Raw genomic sequence first — 25,595 nt, 5'->3', positions numbered from 1 at the left:
TTTTTCTAATCACTGAAAGACTAGTCACCTGAAAGTGCCCACTGACCAAGAGAATGGCAGCAGGTTGGCCAAAGACAGAGACTTCAGGATTGTCCTGGTGATGTAGCTCAAAACAGTAAGGGGGGACACTGCCAGCCATGAGCTTTTCAGTCACCATAATTTCGAAGTTTTGAAATTGAGCTAATACTTTCAAGTTTGCTGGCAAACTTAAGGCTAAGTAAGCCTAAGATGAGAAAAAAAATTCCATTTTCATGTTGAACTGTGCTTTTTGGATTGACCTGAAAATGATTAAATTTTCCGCCTTTTTTTGGTTCCTGTGATAACGTACTCACCCTTTACATGTCTCAACCTTCCCACCTCCCTCGTAGCTTGAGGGAGCACCCAAGACTGCTCCCTCAAGGGAGGGAGGGAGCAGGTAAAAGGAAAAGGAAGGAGGCAGGTAAAAGCAAATAGATTGAAAGTGAAAGGGATAAAAGCAACATTTAATAATTAAGCAAAAAATCTAATTTTTAACACTTTCATCTTTTATAGCTGTGTGTGCAAGCTGATGGCGAATAAAACTAGGATCTTGGTTACTTCAAAACTGGAACATTTAAAGATTGCTGACAAAATATTAATTTTACATGAGGGGAGCTGCTATTTCTATGGAACATTTTCTGAACTTCAGGGTCAACGGCCAGACTTCAGCTCAGAGCTGATGGGATTTGATTCTTTTGATCAGTTCAGTGCAGAGAGAAGAAATTCAATTCTAACTGAGACTCTCCGACGATTTTCCATTGAAGGAGAAGGCATCGGATCACGAAATGAAATAAAGAAGCAATCTTTTAAACAATCAGATTTAAATGATAAAAGGAAGAACTCCGTAATTATTAACCCCCTTAATGCAAGTAGGAAGTTCTCAGTAGTGCAGAAGAATGGGATGCAGGTCAATGGGATAGAAGATGGCCACAACGACCCACCAGAAAGGAGGCTGTCGCTGGTACCTGACTTGGAACAGGGAGATGTAGGTCTGCTTCGGAGTAACATGCTAAACACTGACCATATGCTGCAAGGTCGGAGGAGGCAATCTGTGTTAAACCTAATGACGGGTAGCTCTGTGAGCTATGGACCAAACTTTTCCAAAAAGGGAAGTACAACATTTCGGAAAATGTCTATGGTGCCTCAGACAAACCTGTCTTCTGAGATCGATATCTACACCAGGCGCTTGTCGCGAGACAGTGTCTTGGACATAACTGATGAAATCAATGAAGAGGATTTGAAGGTGTGTATTGATTTACATTCATCTTGATTTTTGAGTTGGTGATGGTTTAGTGCGATATACTCCTTATATATTTTTCTACCCGACTATGTCATTCCTAATGCAGTACCTTTCTGTGGAATATCTTTTTGGAATATCTGTGAATTTTTTTAAACTCAAATAACATCTTGAAAGCATTGAAATCCTCAAAAATTTATTTTGCCTCATTTTTTATAGTTTTTGAATGCTATCTGTAGAGGATTTCAATACAGAATTTAAATCTCCTGCACTTTAATCTACCCTTAAGATTACTTATGCAGAAATGAAATTTGAAACCCTAACAAGCAAAAACATTGTTTTAAAACATTTATGTAAAATTGACATTTGAAATGTTAAAACTCATGGAACAAATAAAATACATTTGAAGTAATAGCACAACTTTTAACACTAGAATTTGATCAAATTTGACAAATTTGTCAGACTGCTTAGCTCTTATGTTCTGATACAGATAATGAACAGAGGATTAAGCTAGATTTTACTCTGTTTTTATGGATGTACAGGAGATTATGCAATTAAGGTCGAGTTTTATACCAAGAACTGGACCAAAATTCCTTTTTTCTAATAATTATCAACTAGTCATGATTAACTACTTTGCCTTGCAAAACTGACGGTTGATTTTCACAGGATAGGAAAATTTTCTAAAGTAGTTTCCTAGGTGGAAAAAAGTCTACAAGAAATATTTAAACCCATAATTTTCTGAAGGACTGACCATTTTTTCTTCTGCTTTATTGTTCTCAGCAGAAAAAAAAAACCCTTGGAGTATTTACAAATTTATTCTAACAGCACAATGATAATCTCCATTGAACAAAAATAGCTATTGATTAACCATTTCTGGGCTTCTATTAGTGCTGGACAAATCTTGGTTGTTTCTTTCAGCATTGTCTGAAAAATTCAAATCTCTAAACTGTGTTGTTATATCAAAGATGACTTAACCAGTCAGTACCTTCATCTCCAACCATTATCAGACAATTTGAATGCTGCAGTTAAATTATTTGGAGTGAGTTAACAGAAAGAATGACAGCATTCATGTGTCAGAAATTCTCATATATAGATATTATTATCATTCTGTATGGTTTTATTAATTTTTTGACAGGAATGCTTTACTGATGATGCTGAAAGCATGGGTACTGTTACCACATGGAACACCTATTTCAGATATGTTACCATCCACAAAAACTTGATTTTTGTTCTAATTTTGTGTGTGACTGTCTTCTTAGTTGAGGTAAGAAAATCTGCGCTTGATGCCATGTTACTACAAATGATGTTTGTTCAAACTGTGTTGTTTGTGATAAAAGCTTAAATGGATAAAGCATCAAGACATTAGCTCATGTATGTATCACTTATTGGCGGCTGCTGTTAAATGATATTGCAATTACTTTTCTAGTGTTTCAATGAGCATTTCTCACAAAGATAGTGATTAGTGCACGATAGCAGAAGACCCACCTTCTCAAATTACCTTGGTTATTTTCTGCTGCGTGATACCATAAATAAGAATTGTTGCCCTATGCAGGTCTCTAGTTCACAAGTGGATAATCTGCCATTTTCCATTAAAAGATATGTTTGCAGAGTTTTGGGTGGTTAACAACAATAATTACTAGAATTTTTTTATAAGCACATCCATAAATTCTGGAGAATTGCTGTCAAAAATGAGTTAGTGGCTTTGCTCCTAGTGAAAGAAGAGTGGTGGAGAGTGGTGGAAAGAAGAGTAAGGCAGAAAGAGTGAAAGAGTGAAAGAACAGTGAAAGAAGAGTGAAAGAAGAGTGGTGGAAACAAGAGTATGGCAGAGAGCTGAATGTCTGTGATGGCATTTAAAGGTGGATGGGGTGTTTCTGCCGTGTGTGGAGACTTTTTCGAAGTACAGTGGAAAACACTGTCCGAAAAAGCACTGAAGAACATCTGCCTGATCATGCAAGTCTGACTATTTTTCTTGTAACAGAAATTGCCTGCTTTTTGTCTTGTCTCCCAATTTAGGAGAGACTTTTAGCATATATACAGAATCTCATCGTGTCCTCTTTCACAATTAATACCCTAAATCAAGTGTTTTTCTGAGGGAAGGAACATGTTTCGGAGAGAAGACCAAGAGATTAATGAGACTGTATTCATATGCCAGCTTATAAAACATGGAACTAATTTCTCCTGGCATTTTTCAACATGAACTGAAAGAAGAGCAGAATCCATTAGGAATATAGGACTAATTTCTGGCTGATTGTGTCAGTGAAAGGTTTTTAGCAGTTCTGTGCTTGCATTTGAATTTGGTATCATCAAACCTGGAGAAGGATATGATTGATGGTATCCTGAATTTCCACTAATGTTATGTTGCAGGTGATTTAAATTAGTTCTTTTGGACCAGGAATAAAGCCTGGAGCTTAGATCAAATTTTTAAACCACCTCCAGAAGCAAGACACATTTAGATGTGTAGCTGTTCTTATCATGTAAGTTTTATTTTCATGGTAGTGGAAAATGGCTGTGTAAACCCACAACAGCAAAGCTGACAGTGAGTTGTGGGGGAAAAGGAAACTTTAACTTTGAGATCTATCAGATTTATCCCCCTATATTCAGTGTACATTTCTAATCTCGAGTACAAATTTTTGCTTTTAAATTAGACTAAAACCTTTTTTAAATAATTCAAAAGTCTCATCTTCTAATTGAAGAACAGATCTTATGACAAAGTGTGTATCCATCTAAATTAAACTTTCCGGTGTGACTATTGCTTAAGTAAAAGCTTGTTGATAAAGTAATGGACTGGAAGATATTCAGTCATAGCACAGACTGCATAACCTTTAGCAAATCTCTGTGCATGAGATGAAATACCATGCCAAATGGTTATGTGGCCTGTGCTAACAGTTTGTAGCCTTCTGACCTTAGACAATGAGGAGACGCTAGTGCTGAACATCCAAGTGCTGAACTGAGAGAGTAGCGACAAGTAAATTGAAAGTGGAGTGTTGACACCCTTCAGAGATAGATGGGACTATTGTGGAAATGCTAGAGATGCTACTTTAGCTTTAGAATGGATTGTTTTGTATTGTAGGTCCCGAGGTGAGTCCCCATATCACCATAAATAGGGCATTGTTTGTACATTCTTCCTAGACTCGTTGCGGGGGGTGTAACTCGCTTAAACGGCTCAAAACTGTGTTTCCTAGATGTAATACCCAGAGACTAGGGTTGCTGAACTGGAAGAAAAGCAGTTATGAACGGAAACATGTAGAAAGGCTTTGTGAAGCTATTCTGTCACAGTCTGCCTTCATCTTCCCAGCAAAAAAAAAATGGTCCTCTGTTGTGAGGAGTCAAGATCAGAAGAGAATTCTGCTGGGAGATGTAAAAATATTATTGTGAAAGTAAGCCCGATCCTTACAAACGTATAAATTCAGGGCATCATGGCCAAGCTTGAGTTCTTTACTGTAAGACCTGCAAAAGTTAGTGGTTCCCAAGGAGAAGACTTTAATTATGTGCTGAGATATTATCGTAATACTTTCTTGTACCAGTGCCATAAAAATGTATGGGAAGAAGGTGCTAGAAACTATGTGTAGATCCTTAGAAAAAAGATCATAGGCAGAAATAGGGCAGATTGAAATGTGGTGGACTAGATGATCTTCAGTGTCTCAGTGGACAGACAAGAAAATGTGTTATAGGGGAAGCTTCTGTTGAGCACTGAAGCACCTCACAATGAAAAGGGTTTAGTTCTACATTACAAAATACTAAAATAGATAATTTAGAGAATTATGTAAAACTAGCAGCCAAGCAATATCAAACAAGTAGATGTATCAAATATAGATATCAGCTAGCAAGAACAACAATGCAATAATAACAATGTTAAAGGTTCGACATTCATATTTGAATAGCTGCCTTTGAAGATATTGAGAGACTTACTTATTTAGGGCCATCGAGAAATATTAATCTTTAAAACTTAAAAGATGTTCAAGCATACAGTGAATGTTCTTTGTCATTAGGAATACATTAGCAAGCCTGTGTTAATAGTACAGTAAAAAACAATGAAAGAATATTTAGGCACTTGAGAGCTTGATTGTAATACAAGTCTAAATGTAGCTTTCCTGGTGGGATGCACTAAATGGTTTCTGTGGAAAGAGGAGCAGATATGACAAGGTTTTTGCTTAGGAGAAGTTTGACTTCCATCCATTTCTAATGCTCTCTATACAAACAATTCTAAAGTCAGTGAAAGATAAGTAAGAAAAAAGTACATAATGTGACAAGACAAAAAATTGACTCTGTTTTCTTTGATCACAGGTAGCTGCTTCTCTTGCTGGGTTATGGTTTCTTAAAAAGTAAGTAGTAGTGATCATTTACTGAGAGATTGGCATCTCCTTTTCTATTGATTTCTGCTGTAAGTAATTAATAAATTCTGCCAGAAGTTTATATGGGTAGGCACTAGCTTATATTCAATAAAATGGTTCATAGATGGATGATCTAAATACCTCATGTAGGTGGTATTGTAAGCTGGTACTTCTTTAAGTGCCAGCAATCAAATTGTTTGTGCCTTGTTACTGAGCACGTAACAACGCACACAAGACTTTTCCTGGGTCAGCTCACTCCAGAGATGCCTGGACTTGATTATCCTGAATATGCTGTGGTTCACCGCTGTCTTTGAGAGGTGCCAGGTGAGACATTTGCTTAGGAGCATTTTAAGGCAGCAGTTTCTGTAAGACCCCCTTTGTACAGTTTCCTCTGCTCACCTGTGAAAAATTCCCAGAAGTTGCAGGATAAGGCAGATGAAGGTTAAAACATACTGAGCAGCTGTATGGTTTTTCCTGGATTAATGCTTTTGGTCCCTGTTTTAGTCCTGCAGCACTAAGTCTGTATGTTTGAGTATAGAAAGCATATGGTGACTTAGGTCTGGTCTGGAGGAGGAGGGATTTATGTTGATGTCCCCTTACAATAGGTCACTAAGGCCATTGATCTTTATGGTACATCTGAAGCATTTTACTTCCAAAATAATTCATTTTTTTCAACATTTAAACTATTTTTTGTGGTTAAAAGAAGTGGATGCGTTTTCCTTGATTAGGCTAGTTTTGTCAGTGATTAAAATGGCAGTAGATTTGCCAGACACTACCAAAGCAGCACATTTTCACAGCAGTTTGGAGAAAACTGTTGGAGGGGTCGTAGTTATATACCAATGACTTAATTTCCAACTTGGTAAAAACCCTTCATTGTACAATTACAACTAATTTCAGAAATTACTACAAATGCTGATAGGAGCCTGAATCACCAAAGGTGTCTGGGGAGATAAGCCATTTATTGCCTTGACCCCTGAACACAGATTAACTGCCTTAGTGGAACATGGCTTAGTTCATAATTTATATTTCATACATACAGGACAACTTAAAAAATGACTGGAAATATAACTAACCATTAACATAGTTTTAAAACAAATGAACATTGCAGTACTATCTGTTTAGTAGAGAAAATAAAAGAGGTAAAAATGCAATTTCCAGTAATGTGTTTATTTTTATTTTTCATCATACAGGACAGCTTTGAAAGCAAATGCAACACAGTCAGAAAACAGTACCTCTGACAAACCTCCTGTGATTGTCACTGACACTAGCTCCTACTACATCATTTATATCTACGTAGGAGTGGCAGATACCCTGCTGGCCATGGGAGTGTTCAGAGGTTTGCCCCTTGTGCATACGCTTATAACAGTGTCTAAAACGCTTCATCAAAAGATGGTGCACGCAGTTCTTCATGCACCTATGTCAACATTCAACTCTTGGAAAGCAGGTAAATGAGATGGGAACTGATTGACTCATGTACGGGTTCCATTTCAATTAAACAGTTTTGATTCTGTTAAAGGATACTGTTGTTTTCCATTTACACTTTCAGTCAAGCTGAACGTTGAAAGTTTGCCACATAATTTGTGAATCTTTTAATGAACCTTTATTGCACTTTACGTGTGACATATTTCAGTTGTCAATTCTGATTCTGAAATATCACCTTTTAAGTTGGATAAAATTAACTGTTAACTGTTTGAAGCAATAAAACCAGAATAACTTCTAATGAATAGCCTTTGTCAAAAACTGCAATAGAAAAAATAGAGTCAGCTATGTGGTGAGTGATAGGAGTCAGGCGTGAATGATAAATAGTGCTTTATTTCATGAGCAGTCCTACTAAAATAGCATAAAACATCAGTTAGTGTGAATAATGGTACACGTGTTCAAATTTGGCTCTGGAGTTAATACAGAGTTCATTATATAACTGGTGCAACAAGTTCCATCTCCTGCTGTACATGAAATTCCTATCCCACACCCTTCTTACTGGTCCGTACTAGATTACAAGAGACATTGGTAAACAACAATACAACATAGGGTTTCTCCTTCATTTTCCCATTATATTCTTAATTCTCTTGTTACCTGGTGATTAATACAGTAATTCTGCTCAGAAGCTAAGAAACTGCTATACAAACTCATACAAATGCTGATGTGCAAATTATTTGTGTATCAGCAGAGCCTGCTGCATAAGTGGTACAGACCTCATGTTTTGTGCCTCCGTTTCTGTCCTGTTTAATTATGTTTCTTTGTTTTTATTACATTTCCTGGTTTTCTTCTGAGATGCCAAGAGCTGAAAAAGAAGCTGTGGAGCCAAATTCCCCCCTGGGGAAAGAAGCTGTAGCTCCACTAAAGTGTAGTGGAATTGCTTGTACTAGGAAAACTCTTGTGCTTATCCTTAATATTTTGTATTCAGAAAAAGTTGTACTTTTTGTTAAAGTAATAAATATAGGAATTTTGAGGTCTTAAAATCTTTGACTTTTTTTTCCTTTTTTTTTTCTTAATCCACAGGTGGTATGCTTAACAGATTCTCAAAGGATACGGCAATACTGGATGACTTACTTCCACTTACAGTATTTGACTTCATTCAGGTTTGTGGAATAAAAGTTCTAAATTTCGCTGTCTTATAGCACTGTAAAGTTTCAGTTGTACATCATGCAAAAGAAATCATATTAATAAGAAGAAATAACAACTGCAATTAAATCTCTCTCCCTTTTCTTCAGTCTGTATGTCTGTTTACATAGCTGCTTATCTTGTAAGTCAACTTCATTCCTTCTTTTTTGACTACTTGCCTATATGTGTACCTCCGCTGTTTGTGCAAACCACTTTTAGTACTCAGAAACATTTTTGCCCTGCAGACCTCTACAGTACAAGCATCCCTGCTGCTGCCCATATTCAGCTTCAAAGGTGTAAAGGGCATTCCTTAGTTTTTTTCAGTTATTGTGTCTCAAGATTAGTATTTTTTTAATGCTATTCTTTGATTTGCATTCAGTCGTTTTCATGACTTCACTTCCTTAGCCTCTTCTTGTTCCCGGTTTGCTAGCATCACCCTTAATTTCCTTCTTCTCTTTTGTTGAATATATTCTTATTTTTCCTGTTCTTTTATCTTCTGGGGACACTCTTCCAGGCCTGCCTTGTTGGGCAGTTTGACCCGTAATGATGTGCTTTTAACTGTCAGTTGGACAGTTCTGCTCTTTTTTCTCTTTTTTTTTCCCCTTCACAAGTTTGAATGCTTAATTTTGTCTTTTATCTGTTGCATCTTCATGGCTTCCCCTGAGGCTCAGGGATTTAAACTGAGCCTGTCAGGTACTGGATAACTATTTGTGATGGAGGAGAGCTTTAGATGACTCTACTCCTTGGAGGAATTTTACATACCTATGAGTTGTCAAATTGCAACATTTTTACTTTTTGGATGGAAAAGCTTGGTTCCAGCATACCTCCTGGGAAGCTCCATACACTGCAAAATCTTGAGTTTTGAATGACATCCCAATTCATCCACAGTGAAGAGAATATTGGGAAAATACAGAGATAAAGGCAATTCCAGTGTTTCTCAAGGAGGATGCATTTGTTTGCTCCCCATCCTGCCTATTCTGAGACTTTGTGGCTCTGTGTGGATCCCAGCACCCCTCATTAGTGTTCCACCATTAATGCTGCAACATCAGTTTTTCCTTAGATAGAGGTGGTTCCCAGAATATTTAAAAAAATAAAAGCAAAAGCTTCCTCGACCCTCCTGTTCCTCTCTGCCTTTATTTTGGCAATATGCAGGCCAAACTTAATAAATCCAAACACTCTGCTGCACAGATTGCCTGTCTCCATCTGTGAGTTTACTCTGCTTTACAATCCCTACCAACATGATGGTCTAATCAAAACTGAGACCCTTTCCCAATATCTTTGTTAGTAATTGATAACTTTGGCTCATGACTTTAGAGAGGCCAGTGCAGCTCTACATGGAGAGGTTCAAGGACTTAACAGCTCTACTTTGTGTCCTACTGATGTTGTGAAGATTTGCTGAATGACTAAACATGGTCATTGAGACCACCTCTGAATCATTAATGTCATCTTCAGCGTGATCAGGATTCACTACTGTCTTTTCTGGCATGGCCATTTTGTTTCTGATGTTTTGGGTCTGCCATGGGGATGTTATTCCAAAATTGTTTTAGTTAGTCTGTGTCTATGTTTCAAACTAGCTACAAGAAACTGACTAGTTTTTCATGTTTTCAAGGATAAGGAAAGTTCCTAGATTTGGCTTTTCTGTTCTGATGCCCTTCAGAGGCTAATCAATACTTTAATGCCCCATAGGTTCACCTCTGTCTCCTCAGTCTCAGCTGCAGAAGCTCCTGGACATGCATGATAAGCTGCCCTGTCTTTCCAGGTTCTTCTGGTGAAGATCACTGAACCTACCCTCTGTCTTGAATGCTTTTTACCAGTCATCCCTTCATAAAACATTTCTTCTGATCCTCCATAGATTCAGACTTGTTTGGCGGCTTCCGACTTCCATAGACTCTGCTAATGAACAAAATTAGATTCCTCTGAAAGATACAGAGAAGATATAAATATGACTTTCTCCTTCTATGCTGGTTATTGCAGAGTCACAGAATGGTTGAAGTTGGAAGGGACCTCTGGACCTAGGGCCTGGGACCTCTCCAACCCCTCTGCTCAAACCAGGGTCAGCTAGAACAGGTTGCTCAGGGCCGTGTTGGATTTTGGATATCTCCAAGGGTGGAGACTCCACAACTTCTCTGAGAAACCTGCTCCAGTGTTTGGACATCCCCACAAAAAAAAAAAAAAAAGCTTTTTCTTACGTTTAAATGGAATTTTGTGCATTTCAACTTGTGCCCATTGCCTCTTATCTTCTGTCTGGGTGCCACTGAGAAGAATCTGTCTCAAGCTTATTTGCTCTGCACCAAATACCTATTGGGATTGATGTAAATAGAATATAATTTTAAAATATAAATAGGATTAATAAAAATTATTCACATATATACACAAATTTATAATTTATATAAATATAATAAATACCATCAGATACTTATACAAAGTGATAAGACCCCCTTAAGCCTTCTCTTAAGGCTAAACAATCCCCACTCTATCAGCCTGTCCTTGTATGTGAGATGGTGCAGTCCCTTTGTCATCTTCAGGATCTTTAACTGGACTCACTCCATTATGCCTGTATCTCTCTTGTACTGGAGACCCCTCTTCAGATAGTCTCACTGATGCTGAAGAGAGGGGAAGGATCACGTTCCTCGGTCTTCTGACAGTGCTGCCCTTGTTGGCCTCTCTTGCTGCAAGGTGTGTTGCTTGCTCATGGTCCACCAGGACCCCCAAGGCCTTCTCTGCAAAGCTGCTTCCCAGTCAGTTAGCCTCCAGCCTGTACTGGTGAATGTGGTTATTCCTTCCCAGGTGCAGAGATCTACAGAAAAGGTTAGCTTCTAAATGAACTGGGATGTCTAAATCAGATTCTTGTGGAGATGGAGATGTGGTCTCTGCTAGCCTTCAGTTTATGTGTGCTTAAGTTTGTCCTTCTGACTTCTGAGCTTTTGCCAAGAATCTGATGCAAAATTTTAGAGCTGGTTCTTATTCCCTCTTCTATGAGAAAGAGCTGGTAGATGACTCCGGCTAACTCCTTGTTTAGGGACACTGCCTCCTTCTCTGTTGCAGATGTGGATGTCATGACATAGTTTTTCTTAGAACTTTCATAGGTATTAGATGTAACAGGGGACCTTCTCTTTTAGGGAGTAGGGCATTTCATCCAGGATGAATGAGATGATCCTCTTTCAGGATGAAAGAGGCCAGGATTACTCTCCAGTCACTGGGATATACCCAGTTGCCCATAAAAGAAGAAGTGGTATTAACCTTCACATCAATGACAAGAGATAGCAACTGTGATGTTTTCTCTGACAACCATCTGACCTGCTTGCGTATCTCTTGGGTATGAATTGTAGCCAGCTAATGATGGCATTAGCATTGCCAACTAGTTTTAAAACCATCTCAGTCTTCTACCAGTGCTTACAGTAGGGTCATCATTTTTTGGAGATCCTTCATGTGACATGTTTATCCCTAGTGTTTAATATAGTCCCACTCAAAAGGTCATAGTGAACTCTTTGGACACATACCAGTGGTCATGACTGGTTTTCCCTAAATGAAAAAGCCCCACTGGTAAACCAGATTGGCTGCTGCAGTCATCACCACCCTGAACCCTTGCTGAATTGCCATCTCCACCACTAGCTGCATTTTCCAAACTGGTGATACAGAAGAAACAATGGAAAGTGTCTCCCCCTCTGGCCTCTGTCCCAGGCCTCAAAACTCAGCACCTGGGGTCACCGCAGTGCAGCACCGTGGCTCTCAACTGGGCTGCATGAGACCTCTGCTGCCATTCCCCAAGCATATGCCAACGTACCTGGCTTGTGTGTTGATTTTTGCTACTGCCTTTTTAGAGAAGGTGTCATCTTCTGTTTAATTTTACACTTATTTTTGTGTTTGGAAGTTATGAGATAAGACAAATTTTCATATTCAACTTTTTAGTGAAATAAAGTGAAAGTAACTGTTGGACCAGCAGTGAGAACTGGGCAGTGGGTGGCATTATGGTGGCCTTTGCAAAATTTGAGTAAACGATGGAAACAGGAATTAAAACAGTCACTGTGTGACTGTGTAATCTCAAGTAATGTAAGAGCTATATTACTTGGCTCAATATCAGTTGAACAGCTCATTCACTTCTGAACAATTAGAGATACAAGAGGTACTAAATTCTGCAGTTTGAAATAATGAGTAAACACAAATCCATTCTTGCATTGCTGCAGACCTGTGCTATACAGCCTGCACAAGCACAACCCATGTGTGTCACCATTCTTTTAAGAGAAAGGAGGGAAACAGTGAAAGAAATCTTTAACTAGTTCAGCCGTTAGAGTAATTTTTTTTCATAGACTTCGATGCTGCTATTGCATTGCTCAGATTTCTGATGAAAACAAAGGGTAGGAAACCTGGTACACACTTACCTGTTCGTGAAAGACCTCTGACTTGGAATACTGTGAATTTAAATCCTTCCTTGAATTTATGTGGATGTAGTAACAAAAGCACCAACTGCAGGTTTCTTACTAATGTGAAATTAGTTTTGCCTTCCATCTATTTCTTTGCTGACTTGTCATTTGCAGTCATGTTTCAATGCAATGTTCATAATTTTGTCCAAACTGTCCATTTGCAGTTGCTTTAGGCTTATAAGTTTGCAGTTTGAAGCAGTTGTTTATTGTGAAAGGAGAGCTTTGCTATTTTGTATACACTGATATACTTGATTTTCATTAGATTTAGATACGAGACAAAAACAGTCTAAGGGCTTAAGGTGCTTCTAAAGTAAAGACCAAGGCCTGATTTAACTGTCTGGAGCTACTGAGGATGAGGTCTTATGAGAATGATAGTAGTCTCTGGTGGGTTAAACAGATTAACTCTGGAATGATTTTGTTCCTTTTGAGTCATCTGTCACCTTAAAGCATCTTTTTTTTCCTCCTTAAACTGCTAATTTGTCATACCCCAAGTCCTCTTACGACTTACTTCCTGTCTTCTCATCAGTACAAGTACTAGTGCTACTTTCACATGTGGGTTATAGTCTCTTGAGCAAGTGATGATGTGCGACTTCCCACTTTTTCTGACCCTCAGAAAAAATGTTTTGCCCAGAATCTGCAGGAGGCTGGCACTCGGGTCCTGACAGTCTGGTACACCTAGTCCAGACAAGACAGGGACAGCACCGTTAGGTTTGGGAGGTGGCTGCAGATATTTCAAGTGTCTTTCTTACAATTTTAACTGGAGAGTGAGTGCCTAGCTACCATTGTTTTTGTGTGGCTTCATAATTTGGAAGTTGTACTACGGAAAACGCTTCTTCCATCTGTTAGAAAAGATGGCAGCTTATTCCGACAGGTTGTGGATCTGGGCTCAGTTACTCATGATCTTTTCATGGAGGTTTGTTCTCAGCTGCAAATCCTACTTAGGTTAGCACGTTATGTTTGTTGAAACAATACGTAGTTGCCACGGGAAGGAGATTCATCATCTCTAGTCTATAAAATGACAAGTTTTCTATATCAATAGTATTTTTCTTTCATTCTACAGTTAATACTGATTGTGATTGGCGCTATAACAGTAGTCTCAATATTACAACCCTACATCTTCCTGGCATCAGTGCCTGTGATAGCAGCCTTTATTCTGTTAAGGGCATACTTCCTCCACACTTCTCAGCAGCTGAAACAACTGGAATCTGAAGGTAGGAGCAGCAAAATTGGTAGACTTCTAAATCCACAACAAATCAATTGAGAAGTGATTCACCCTTTCACCTCTTCTTTGCCTTTTCTCTTGCAAGATGCCATTGTCTTTGGGAGCAGAACACATAACTCCTTAAAGCCAGTGCTGTTACTGATCCAGCCAACACTGGGTGCTCTGCTGCCAAAGAGCAATGAAGAAGATCTTTTTCAAAGTGGGCTTTTATCACCACTGCAGCTGAAAACAAATGAAGTCCTGACATACAGTTTTCTTGAGAGTAAACGTAACTTGAAAAATTGTGGTCAGATTTGATATGTGCCCTATAAGTTTGTTTCTTTTTAAGAAAAATTTAGAATGGATATATTTTTATTGCAAAGAATTCTTATTTCTGAATAAGTTATTTGACTAAATTTCCTTCCTTTTCCCCCATTAAGAGACTAACACATTCCCAATAAAATGGAAAACCTCATTCTGAAGTGTGGGTTTGCAGATCAGGCACTGTGGCCTGGCTTTACAATAAACTGGCAGATCCTCAGCAAATCAGTCCTGAATCATAAACACAGATGATCATCTTCCCTTTTACTTAAGTGTAATTCTGAAGTTCCTCAAATCTAAATCTAAATTTCTTTGATGTTCACAGGGATCCAGCACTGGCTCACCACTTTTTATGTAATGCAAGATCTGCTTAAAATTACCATGTCAGTACAGTGGCATCCAGAGCATTAACATACTCTGTCTGTGCTAAAAAAAAAAACTTCATTTGATGGAGTTATCAGAATTGCAGGAATTCATTTTGGCTGGGGAGGAGCCGCCTTTCTCTTGTGGCATCTTACAGCAGGCTGGGAGCTTCCCCAAGTAGTATGCTAACTATGAAGAGTTAATGGGATCCCTTCCCAGCAACACACTGAATGGAATTTCAACCCATTCATGCAAAGGCTGTGGTTGTATATCCTATGCTGGGATTACTTCAGTCGTGTACTCCAACAACATCTGTAAATTAAACACTGGCAATAGTTATACAGCTGTGGGCTAGAGCATAGGGCTGAGTATTTGCATTATATCAAAGGTATTTGCTTAAGAGTGTTTATGATGTTTCTAATTTAAACACTTTACAGCTCGGAGTCCAATATTCACCCATCTTGTTACAAGCTTAAAAGGGCTGTGGACACTGAGAGCTTTTGGGCGGCAGCCGTATTTTGAGACCTTATTTCACAAAGCCCTGAACCTACACACAGCAAACTGGTTCCTCTACCTGTCAACACTGCGCTGGTTCCAGATGAGGATAGAAATGATTTTTGTTGTCTTTTTTGTGGCTGTGGCATTCATCTCTATCATAACTACAGGTACGGTAACTTTATTGGCGTACTGAAATGGAAGTCTTCTGCTTCTGTTTAACAGCTCAGCTTTAGAAACTTCTGAGGGAAATAAACTGTTGCAAAATCCAGCATAAATTGGAGTCACTGTTTTAAGTATGTCATAATAGTAAACACCATTTAATTAAAATAGAAATTACACCATTATTATCAGCAATCTGATCTTGTAGAAGACTCATTAAAGGGATTAATCTGAAAATAATATCTGAAGGGGCAAAACTTTCCTTTTCTTGATTGTAATTGCTGTAAAAGTAATCATCTCATGTGTTTTAAACCACATTAATGTAACCGTTAGTGTAGTGAAAAGCTTGGATGTTGATTATTATCTGTGTAGCTCAGAGTTTTTTAGCAAATAGAGGTTAATGTTCCTCTCATTTGCAAACAGATAAGACATGCAACATTTTAATGATCTTTTAAAGCCACACCAATAGCAGAAATAGTCATCCAGTTCTCCAATTCCCAACTCACTGACCCATTTTCCAAGATGAAGTTTTGCAAATTCCATTCAAATTCCCCTTAAAAATGGCTCACTGCTCCTAGTAAGCCCAGTACATGAATGAGAATGACTCTATACCTTACAATCTTACTTGTATTTGAAATGCTGCCCGTGGTTGGCCAGCCATAGCCAGTCTCCCACAAGCAGAGAATAGGAAGTGAATGTCCCTGAAATGTTGGAATAATTCAGTAGGTTTACCTATGGATTACTTCAAATACAGTTGTATTCACTCTATGCTTTTGTTATGTATATTTTTTTATTTTGAATCTCAGGCATTAGTCTCCCTCTCACAAATTTTACGCTGAACTTTGTACGCAGGATCTGGATACAATTTCAATACTATAGTTGCCAATGAACAAGAATTTGCTGATTTTGTGAAGGAGGTTTTTGGTTCTAATAATATCCAAATTTCATTTCATCATACTTCAGTGCTGAAAAGGGCTTATATAAAAGTGTACATTTTATCGAATATTGTATTGTGTATGACATGTTATCCTCTATTTCTATTTTCCCAGTACATCTATAATTACCATGATAACAAGGTATCTATAAGCAAAACAGGAAGAAGTTTGTTGAAGAAACCTGTAGAAGAAATGGAGACATCATAGAAAGGCATTTGGCTTAAATTCTTAATTCCATTTAACACATAGTGAGATTAAAAATCAGCAGTAGGGCAGTCTAAATGCTTATGTTGTGCTGTATGAACTCATAAAAGAAAATCCCTGGAACAGCAGACAATTAAAGCAAGAGAATTTATATCTGCATCTTTGTGGAACAGTAAGAAGAACATGTTCTCTATTTGTCAAAGAAATAAAATTGTAAACCAGTGCAACTATTTTGAATTTTAAAGTTGTTAGCTGAGATGTTCCAGTCAGATAAGAGTCATTTTACAGATTCATATGTGTTGAAAAAAGGAAATTGAAATCAAGATTGCAAAGGCCTGATTCCGTTCACAGCTTAAGTACCAAAATTTAATTTTTTCTTCTTCCAAACCAAGATCGGTTTCTAGTGAATTCAGTGCCAAAGCCAAGTGTTCAACTGATGATTAAGCTCTCAGTCCTTTGTGTAATTAACAAACCCATGTTTTCTCCATGAAATAAAAAAGGAGAGAATGTGAATATGTATTTTAAGATACACTTGCTAATTTTCTGATTTCTATTAGCTTTTTATTTGCATATAAATTGAATGTGTTTTTCTCTCTGCAGGTGATGGACCAGGGAGTGTTGGCATTATTCTTACTTTAGCTATGAACATCATGGGAACCTTGCAGTGGGCAGTAAACTCAAGCATAGATGTGGATAGTTTGGTAAGCATAAAATGCACTGTGCTGTGCTTTCTTTTGAGGAATTGCCTTATTTTGTTGATTATGGATGTTCAGTGAGTTATTTTCAGAGTTGGATATCAGGCAGATGTGTCAGAAAAGTTCACCTCATACCTTTCATAGTAACCTACTGGCTTTGGCACAGCACAAACTAAGGTTTTTTATGACAAAAAATTTCCCTGGACGAGAATAGACAACAGCAAATAATTGCATTTCAGGATTCAGGTTGCAGTTGTAGCATGGGAAAACTTCAAAAAGGCTTGGAGTTGTTTTGTTATGTATCTTACCAAGGTACATAATATACGTTACTTGGTCTACTTAAGGGCTTTGCACAGCAGATCATGATGGATGTTTTTGAGCTCCTTCCATGCAAAATCAGTAGTGATTTAAAAAAATGTCCTAGGCTTCCCTGGTGGTCTTTCTCTGGTTTTGTGTAAAATAACCTCTGAGATAAGGCTTTGGAGTCGTACATGTTTACCCCTTTAATTTGTGTAGTTAGTCTGTTAGTTGGGATTGGCTTTAAAACAAAGTATTTCACAAGGTTAACTCATCATCACCTATTTGTTGAGAAATGAGAAGCAGATGGGAGACTCATAAAAAATGTTTGTTCTTGCAGTTTTCATCATACTTTAGCTTAAATGTATGAAAGTCTTAGATGTTATTTTTAAATGTAATAGTTACTTCTCTGTTTACACTTCAGGCATTCTAGGATTTATTTTAGATGGAATTGTTGTAACAAAATACAGTAGTCTTACAAACAAAAAAAAATTCTGAGAAAAAAGCATCTCCCACATCCAGTCATACCTTCTCTGAACCCTAAATTAGCTTCTCAAGTCAACTATTTCAGTATTGGAAAACAGACAGTTTTTACAGCAGATCTTGGAGATCATTAAATTCTGATTCGCTGAAATTAGTTGTTGTTTAAAAAAAAAATTGGCACAGACAGTGACAGGGAAAGAATATTTGCCAGTTTGACTTTTTTTTTTTTTAAATAAGTGATTCAACCAGCCTCATCCTGAAGGAAATCCTTAAGAGCCCCAAAACTGGGAATTAACCACTTACAACATTGAATCTATTGTTTACGTGTGTCACTGGTGATAGTCCAGAAAGCTGACTGCCATTCAGGGAGACATTTTTTCCCTATCCACCAATTGTTTTATGCTGACTCTTCCTTCGTTAGAATAGCCTGTCTTGAAGGGCAGGCTCTTTGTGAAAGGGCTTCTTTGCCGTAACTGCAAGACACGCCGAACAGCAGTTGTGTGACTGATAATGAAGTAAAACATGCCGTTGGTAAGGCATGACAGCGACAACAACGTTCAATCAGCTCTCATCTGTAAACTGCATCTTAGCCCTGTAAGGCATAATGTGATCTTTTTAAGTATAACAATCTGTATAAGAATAATTTGCACATACTACACGGCTTAATACAAACTGAAGGTGTTTCATGAGAGCAACAGAAAGTCTTACTGTAGGATTCAGAGGGTGCTGGACACACTAGTGTTTTCATAATGAAGAACTTCCCTTTTTTCAAATATATTGATGTTAAAATGTCATCTATTAGTAGCAATAATGCAAGGAAAAGGACAGGAAGGCAGGAGAATAGGGAAGCAGGATCATGTGAAGAAGGAAAAAATGTACCGGAAGAAACACTGGCCAAACAGATGGGTGGGTGGCAAATTTGACTTTATTCCACACAATCTCCTTCTTGGGCTTTCTGTGACACTGGCATACATATTGGCGAAATGTTTCTAGGCTGGATTTTGTTTTTACATATGCAGTTATTCCCTTTGAAGCAACTTCTCTTGAACTGGCTTGGCATTAATTGAAAAATCCCCATTGTCTTTTAATACCCCATAATGATTTTGGCATTTCATTCTCTACAGTCCTGATACTTTATCGGCTCTGTTTTTGTGTTTTTTAAAAAAACATATGTGGTCACTCTGACAGCTATCCATTGTTTCAGTTAAAGCTACCAGTTAGGCTACATTTATCTTTTCACTTTGATCATTTCTACTAATATCCCTTTAGCTGGTTTTCAGTCTTTTTCTTATCCCTCCAGGCAGTCTTGTAGTATTTTTAATTTTTTTCCTTCATAAGGAAATAGAAGATAAGCTTTTCAGTAAGTGCTGCTTTCACAGATAAGCATTGGCTAGTCCCAGTGGACTGTTTTAAAGCTTTATAACCTCCTCCTTCACTGATGTGTATCCTGCAGTAGCAGCACTATAACTGGGAAGGACAATTCCTTTTATCAGGGAAAGAGAAAATGCCATGCTTTTACTTTTGCCAAGATTCCTTATGTAAGAGGTATAAGAAGAATCCCCCAAAGAGATATTAAAACCACACCTCACAGTGCCCCACTCTGTACATCAGGGATGCTGAAGAATTAAAGTATTACGCAGTAGAGAAGAGGACCAAAGAAAAAAGTAGGATTGTGAAAAATAATGGTGCTTTTACAGCTGGTTTTCATTATTTTGTTTTCCCATGCAATTTCACCTGTTCAATTGGTATTTTTTTTTAACTAGGACATGTTCTTAATATGCTTTTTACTACTGACAGCAGAAAATCTGAGAACACTGTTAATTTCCAAAGTTTAAATAGACTGAATACTTGACTGTAAAATCTGCATCAGAATGACAATTCTCAAAATGAGGTGTTGGTCATCTGGAAGGGAACAGAGTCAAGAAAAATCTGTTAGAACATTTCCTTTTTTGCCTCCAAAGCAGTGTGAGAAAGAGCAACAAAATCAGTACAAGTTTGACAGGAACTAAAGATTTCATTTTTGCAGTTTGGAACAGAAGTATATGTCCCGCAAATGCACCCAAAATACAACAGCAGAAGATGTGAAACCTCAGTAAAACCGTATGGTCTGTCTGAATTGACCCAGTTTTTGCTGTGACTTAGTGCACAGGGGTTTTTTACAACACGAGCCATTGGGCCAACCTCTCATAGGATCTCCCAGTTGCACACTGTGCTTTCCAGACAGCATGTTTTTGAGGAGGTGGTGTCTTGCAACATGGTCATTGAATACTATGTATGTCTGGTCTGGAGAGGGTAACTGCTCTCTTTCTAGCAGCAGAGAACATAGGGGCTGATGAAATTAATTATATTAGATTACTTGTAAAAGAATTACTTCTTCCACTTTCTGGAAACATATGTTGCATAATTATATTATGAATTCTCCTTCAACATTAAGAAGAGTTTAAGTGATATTAATGAGAAAGTAAATTAGAGAATTTGCAATGTTATTAAAATCTCAGTAAAATAAAATTAGGCAAGGCTAAAAATAGTGTATCATCCTCTAGACATTTTTAGATGAAAGTAGTAAATATATTCCTTTATTCTAAAGCATTAGTTAGAGAATGTGAGTATAGCAGGCACATTGCTGATGGGAATAATGCATAAGAAACTTGCTGTCACCTACACTATACCTGTCATTATGAATGACAGAAGATTTCTACCTGTGAAAGGAAGAATGGATATCTTTGTAGAATGTTACTGACATTTATGCTACATTCTGCCCAGATCTAAATCATAATGCAAATTACAGAACCAGGAAAGCATCCTTCTGAATTGATTTAAAGTATTAAGCTGTCTAAAATATCTGCATATGTGATGTGACTGATAAATCTGTCAGAGGAGCTGGGACAGAGATGAAATTTTCTGTTGTAAGGGAAGGCTCTTTGTCCAGCTGGTTTCATAGCAGATTTTAGCTAATGTATAATGATAGGATCTCTTGGGCAATTATAAGGAATCCTTGTCTGCACAGAAGTTTGCAGGTCTTGATGAAGCCAAGACAGACCTTCGTTTCTGAAGCAGTGATATTTCTAAAAAGATAAGATTTCTGAAAACAAATGTACTATCAAACACCGATTAAAATAAATGCATGGAGCTCATTGTAGGGATTTACTAAAGACAGTCAGACAAGAAGGAAATTGTCAGTCTGGTCCAAGGTCTTCCTGTTTGTATCACCAAAATGAGATGCCATTCATGTATCAACACGATGATGACTGTGCCTTTCCATCTTGCAGAGGGGTTGAGATGGAAATTGTAATGGATAGGGTTGGGTGTTAGCATGCTTTTCAAAGCTCATCACAGTTTTTTTCAAGATGCTGAGATGTAAGCAATTACCCCAGTATTTCCTTGCATTATAAATGCATTTGCTTCCACATGGAAAATCCACCTAACAGTATTTCAATCTGGATAGAAAAGGAGGAAGGAATGCTAATGTATCAAGTAGAAGAAGAATGTATCAAGTAGAATGCTAATAATAAGGCCCAGATACTCCACTGGATGCAGTAGCTATGAAAGTATCTATCTGTTTATTTATTTATTTTGCTAAATAATTTCTGACCAATAGAAATTGACACTCTTTTATACTTTACTCTTCTTGTTTGCAAAAGTCAAATTTTGGTAAAATGAGGAATATAGTTAATTAAGTTAGTTGGACTACGGTGCTTAGGGACCTGAATATAGACTAAAGTCATATCTTCTTCAAGTGAGGGGCTGAAATTAGTTTCCTGCATAGCAGGAGAAAAACAGTAGGAAACTTTGGAGACTCTAGGACTACCAAGATGAACAACATTCTCCAAAAGTATATTAGCAATTACAGCTTCCACAGAATGGATTAGTTAACCAAAACGATCTATGCCTTGGAGGTCAAGAAGCAAACAGAGAAGAGAGACCTGACAAAATCAGTTAGACTTGCAAATGGCCCAAATTCTGGATGAATACTTGATCTCAGTTTTCAGTAAAAGGACAGTGTTTAATCTGGGGAGTTGTAAGTGAATGTAGAAATGGGTTTTACAGTATCTAAGGTGGAAATTACATGCAAAAAGCAGCCTAGCTCTATGCATGTAACTGAAGCTTGGTCTCCCTAAATTTCCTGTGCAGTCCATGGAGGGACACATACACCACCTGTGACTCAGTCCATCTAAAATCAGGATCTTTGACTAAACGTGATTGAGTTCTGCAGTTGGGCATTTCAATTAAACATGTGAAACTGGGCTGGAACAATGCCAAGCCCACGCATACAGACCAGACATCCCATCCTTAGGTTCAGGAAGAGTTGTCTAAGAAGCTGGAGATCTGGTAATGGCCACTTCAAGTGCATGCACCAAGCTGGCAGTGGTGGTGGCAGGTGTTAAAATAAAAACTGTTGCTTTTGGTTAAGAAGGAGAAGTGGGAAGTCATTGATGCCACCATCAGTTTGTTAGTCTGATGGCAGCAGTCTTTAGAAACTAATTTGAAGAAGTAATCAGAGATGCACTACTTAACAGAGTGAATTCACTCAGGTTTGCTGACATTAGGGTTGTGTCAGACTAACCTCATAACTGTGTTTGATGATTTATTTTCCAGACAAAAGTAGTGCAGTAGATCTCATTTGTCTTCAGGAAAGCAATGGCTGTGGCTCTATTTCAGAAATTATATAAATGAAGGAGATCAGGATTATTACAAGAACTGTAAACTAGTTAATGAGTTGGACAGAAAGGAAACGGCATTAAGCTGTAAGTATTAAGCTGTAGGGAGGCTACTCAACAAAGATTAGATTTGTGACTGAGCTTGTTTTAATCTTTTTCTAATGCTCTCAGCAAAGAAAAAAAAAGGTGTTGAAGAAATCTGCCAAAGGCACAAAACTGAAAGGCAGTGTTAGCGTGAGGGATGCTGGGAGTTGAATGGTATTAGGTGACCTCAAATGGCTGATATAAAATTGATTTCAGTAGCCAAAGTGTAGGCTTGAATTTAGGGATTGCTAAGAATAACCTCCATTGTAAGTAAGGGTCTCCTCTGTTAGAATTTGCCGAGATGGAGGAAAGCTTGTCTGACCACTGCTTGATTGGAGAGTGAGTATAAGATATGACTGTGAAGAAACAGCATATGATCCTAGGATGTGTTAATCGAGATATTCCTAATATAGATGAGAAAGTATCAATGCCTTTGTACAATGTCCTGTGTACGTTCTGACACGGAAAGATTAATTTGAACTGAGATGTTTGGAGAAGGAGAACATATGTTAAGAAAGAGGCTTAAACCTGGATTTTCTTTAGTCCTGAAGAACAAAGGGTGGCTGGATATAAGGTAGCTCTCCATAAATTAATGGTGAAAGCAGTTAGGAAAAAAGAATTAGAATTTAAAATTACTTAATTTACAAGAACAAACTGGTCTGTAGGCTTAAAAATATGTTTTCTGAGCAGTGACATTCTGGGTGAAGGACATGAATTAACTATTTATTAATTGACCCTTGACCCACTTAAAACAAACCAAAAAAAAGTGGATCCCTTATAGTCCCATGCTCCTTTGAAAATTCACCAAGACTGCTACTAGCAACTTCTTTTTGAGGTTCATGAACTACAGAACTTGATTATTTCACCTAATATATAATTACAGATATAAAATTAATTATCATAGGACTTCCTACTAATTTTTTGGTAAAAACTATAGATAATTTCTCATAAATACTCAGATGTTAATGTCTGATGATTGTTGCTCTTTACTTGATGCTACTGCTTTACATCTTTCAAATTCCACACAGTCTGCTGATCTTTGAAGATCAAATCACGGAACTTCAGTTTTTGGGTTGGGCAACCCCCTACAGGAGGAAGGAGTTGAAGACTTCAAGATTGCTTTGATGATCATACCTTGTTTTCACAAATATGGGTCATCTACAGTTTTCAAAATACATTTTTAAAGGTAGAAGGAACTATTGTGTCCATTTAAAAATGAAAGCAAGTGGAATCACATGTTGGGCCAATGTCAGTAGTACAAGAGCAATAGAATCTAGAGCTCTAGATAAGTAGTATGCTACCTTTGAAAATTATATCATAGTATAACTTACACAGAAAAGAGACTCATTGTTCTGGCTAGGAATTAGGAATAATTTGATTTCATTTGTTTTGATAGCTAAGTATTAATTACAATTAGAATACTGTTTGTTTTGATTCCTAGATGCGGTCTGTCGGACGAATATTTAAATTCATTGACATGCCAACAGAAGAGATGAAAAACATTAAGCCACAGAAGAATAACCAGCTTTCAGATTCCCTTGTAATTGAAAACAGGCATGCGAAGGAAGAGAAGAACTGGCCATCTGGGGGCCAAATGACTGTGAAGGACCTTACAGCCAAATATGGTGAAGGAGGAGCTGCTGTGTTAGAAAACATTTCTTTTTCAATAAGTTCAGGACAGAGGGTGAGACACTGTTTTGTTGTGTTTGATCTAACTTCTATTAAGCTTAACTATAGAAGTGTCATTATAAACCTATTCATTGACTAAAGTGTAGGTGGAGTTCAGTAAGGCTTTGTAACTGAAATTGTCACAAAACAATCATCTAAAGCACCTGAAGAACAGAAATGTCTTGTGTCTCATCTTAAAAAGAGCTCATCTGTAAGATTAATTGGCTACAAATTAAAAAAAAAAGGCAAGGAAAATCTGCCTCAGTTTTTCCTGAAATCTTGAGGCTATTTACACCTCAATGAAGCACAGTGGGGATGTTTGCTGGCCATGAGGAGCAGAATATACTGCTAAAATACGTGTGCAGCAATTCCTCAAGTTGTATTCCCGTGACTGAAGTCGTCCGCCTTCTCCTCCTGGGGAGAGGGAAGCTTGCTGGTGAGCGCAGGTGCTGGGGGCAGCCTGACCCAAGTGGAGCAGGGCATGAAAGAATGCCGGCTGCTGTGCCAAGGGTAACGCACCGCTGGCTCTGGCGGCCGGAGGGTGGAGGTGCTGTCTCACCCATTCGATGAGGGCTCTAACGCCACCCCGAATTATTATATAACAAACCATAAACAGCTCTATTCTTTAGAGGACTGACAAACCTCTAATTAATCTTCATGCATGTTTAGGGTTACGTTCAAGAAAGAGCTTTGGTTTCAGGAGAGCAAGTAGGCAGAGGTTTAACACTTTGTTTTAAGTTCATGGTGAAGGACCGTCCTCGGTATGGTGGGAAGAAAGGCTCGCATGATTTCTTGAGCTGAAGCCATGTGGATGAAGAGGAGATTTTAACTCTCCCATGTAGATGAAAAAACAGGTTCAGTGACAGATCCCTGGCCTTGCCATGAGGCAGCTCTTCACTCCTAGTTTGGATAGCACCAGACTCTGCCAGGTTTGGTAGATCAGTCTTGGTTTACATGAACTCAATGCTTCATCTACTGAGTTCAAGGGCACCAAAATTTTGAAACCAGGGGTCTGAGTTTCTGTAGCACCATCCCAAAACCACTCTGCCTTTGGAAGAGAGCCACCTGTGATTCCTGGAGCGTGGAGGTGTGGGTGCCACTGCAGTCTGGTGGATTTACTTCCTGGAAAATCCCTTGAAGCAATGGAGTATGGAAAATGAAAGATACTTTTGTACTGTACAGAGAGGGGGCAGAGCAATTTAAACAAAGATTCTTTTTTCAATGACTTTGATTTATGAACTTGATCCATTATCGATGATGAACCCTGGACTCAGAGGTAGCATTTCCAGAATTGGAGCATGCTCATTAAACTGGAGAGGATTTCTTTCTGCTCCAGAGGGAAGCACATGTTAAAACATGCAGGAAAAGGGAGAGCTCTCCTCTGCTGAGGGGGTAGAATAGAATAGAATAGAATAGAATAG

General features: G+C 38.0%; 1 protein-coding gene across 1 annotated transcript in view; it reads left to right on the top strand.

Moving 5' to 3' along the window:
- CFTR (cystic fibrosis transmembrane conductance regulator (ATP-binding cassette sub-family C, member 7)) overlaps nt 1–24,190 on the top strand; it is a gene marked incomplete at its 3' end in the record, with an annotated part of 62,381 nt that extends 38,191 nt beyond the window's left edge. Inside the window, exons 14-22 of the mRNA XM_010295712.1 lie at nt 532–1,261; nt 2,391–2,519; nt 5,540–5,577; nt 6,777–7,030; nt 8,086–8,165; nt 13,669–13,819; nt 14,931–15,158; nt 16,890–16,990; nt 23,948–24,190. Of these exons, the coding sequence (XP_010294014.1) occupies nt 532–1,261; nt 2,391–2,519; nt 5,540–5,577; nt 6,777–7,030; nt 8,086–8,165; nt 13,669–13,819; nt 14,931–15,158; nt 16,890–16,990; nt 23,948–24,190 (1,954 nt within the window). The remainder of the gene's footprint in view (nt 1–531; nt 1,262–2,390; nt 2,520–5,539; nt 5,578–6,776; nt 7,031–8,085; nt 8,166–13,668; nt 13,820–14,930; nt 15,159–16,889; nt 16,991–23,947) is intronic.
- Nucleotides 24,191–25,595: the final 1,405 nt, after the last annotated feature.

Source organism: Phaethon lepturus, unplaced genomic scaffold (assembly GCF_000687285.1).
Source record: "Phaethon lepturus isolate BGI_N335 unplaced genomic scaffold, ASM68728v1 scaffold19780, whole genome shotgun sequence".
Lineage (NCBI taxonomy): Eukaryota > Metazoa > Chordata > Aves > Phaethontiformes > Phaethontidae > Phaethon > Phaethon lepturus.
Note: the sequence above shows the minus strand (reverse complement) of the source record. Positions and strands in the feature narration are given on the sequence as shown.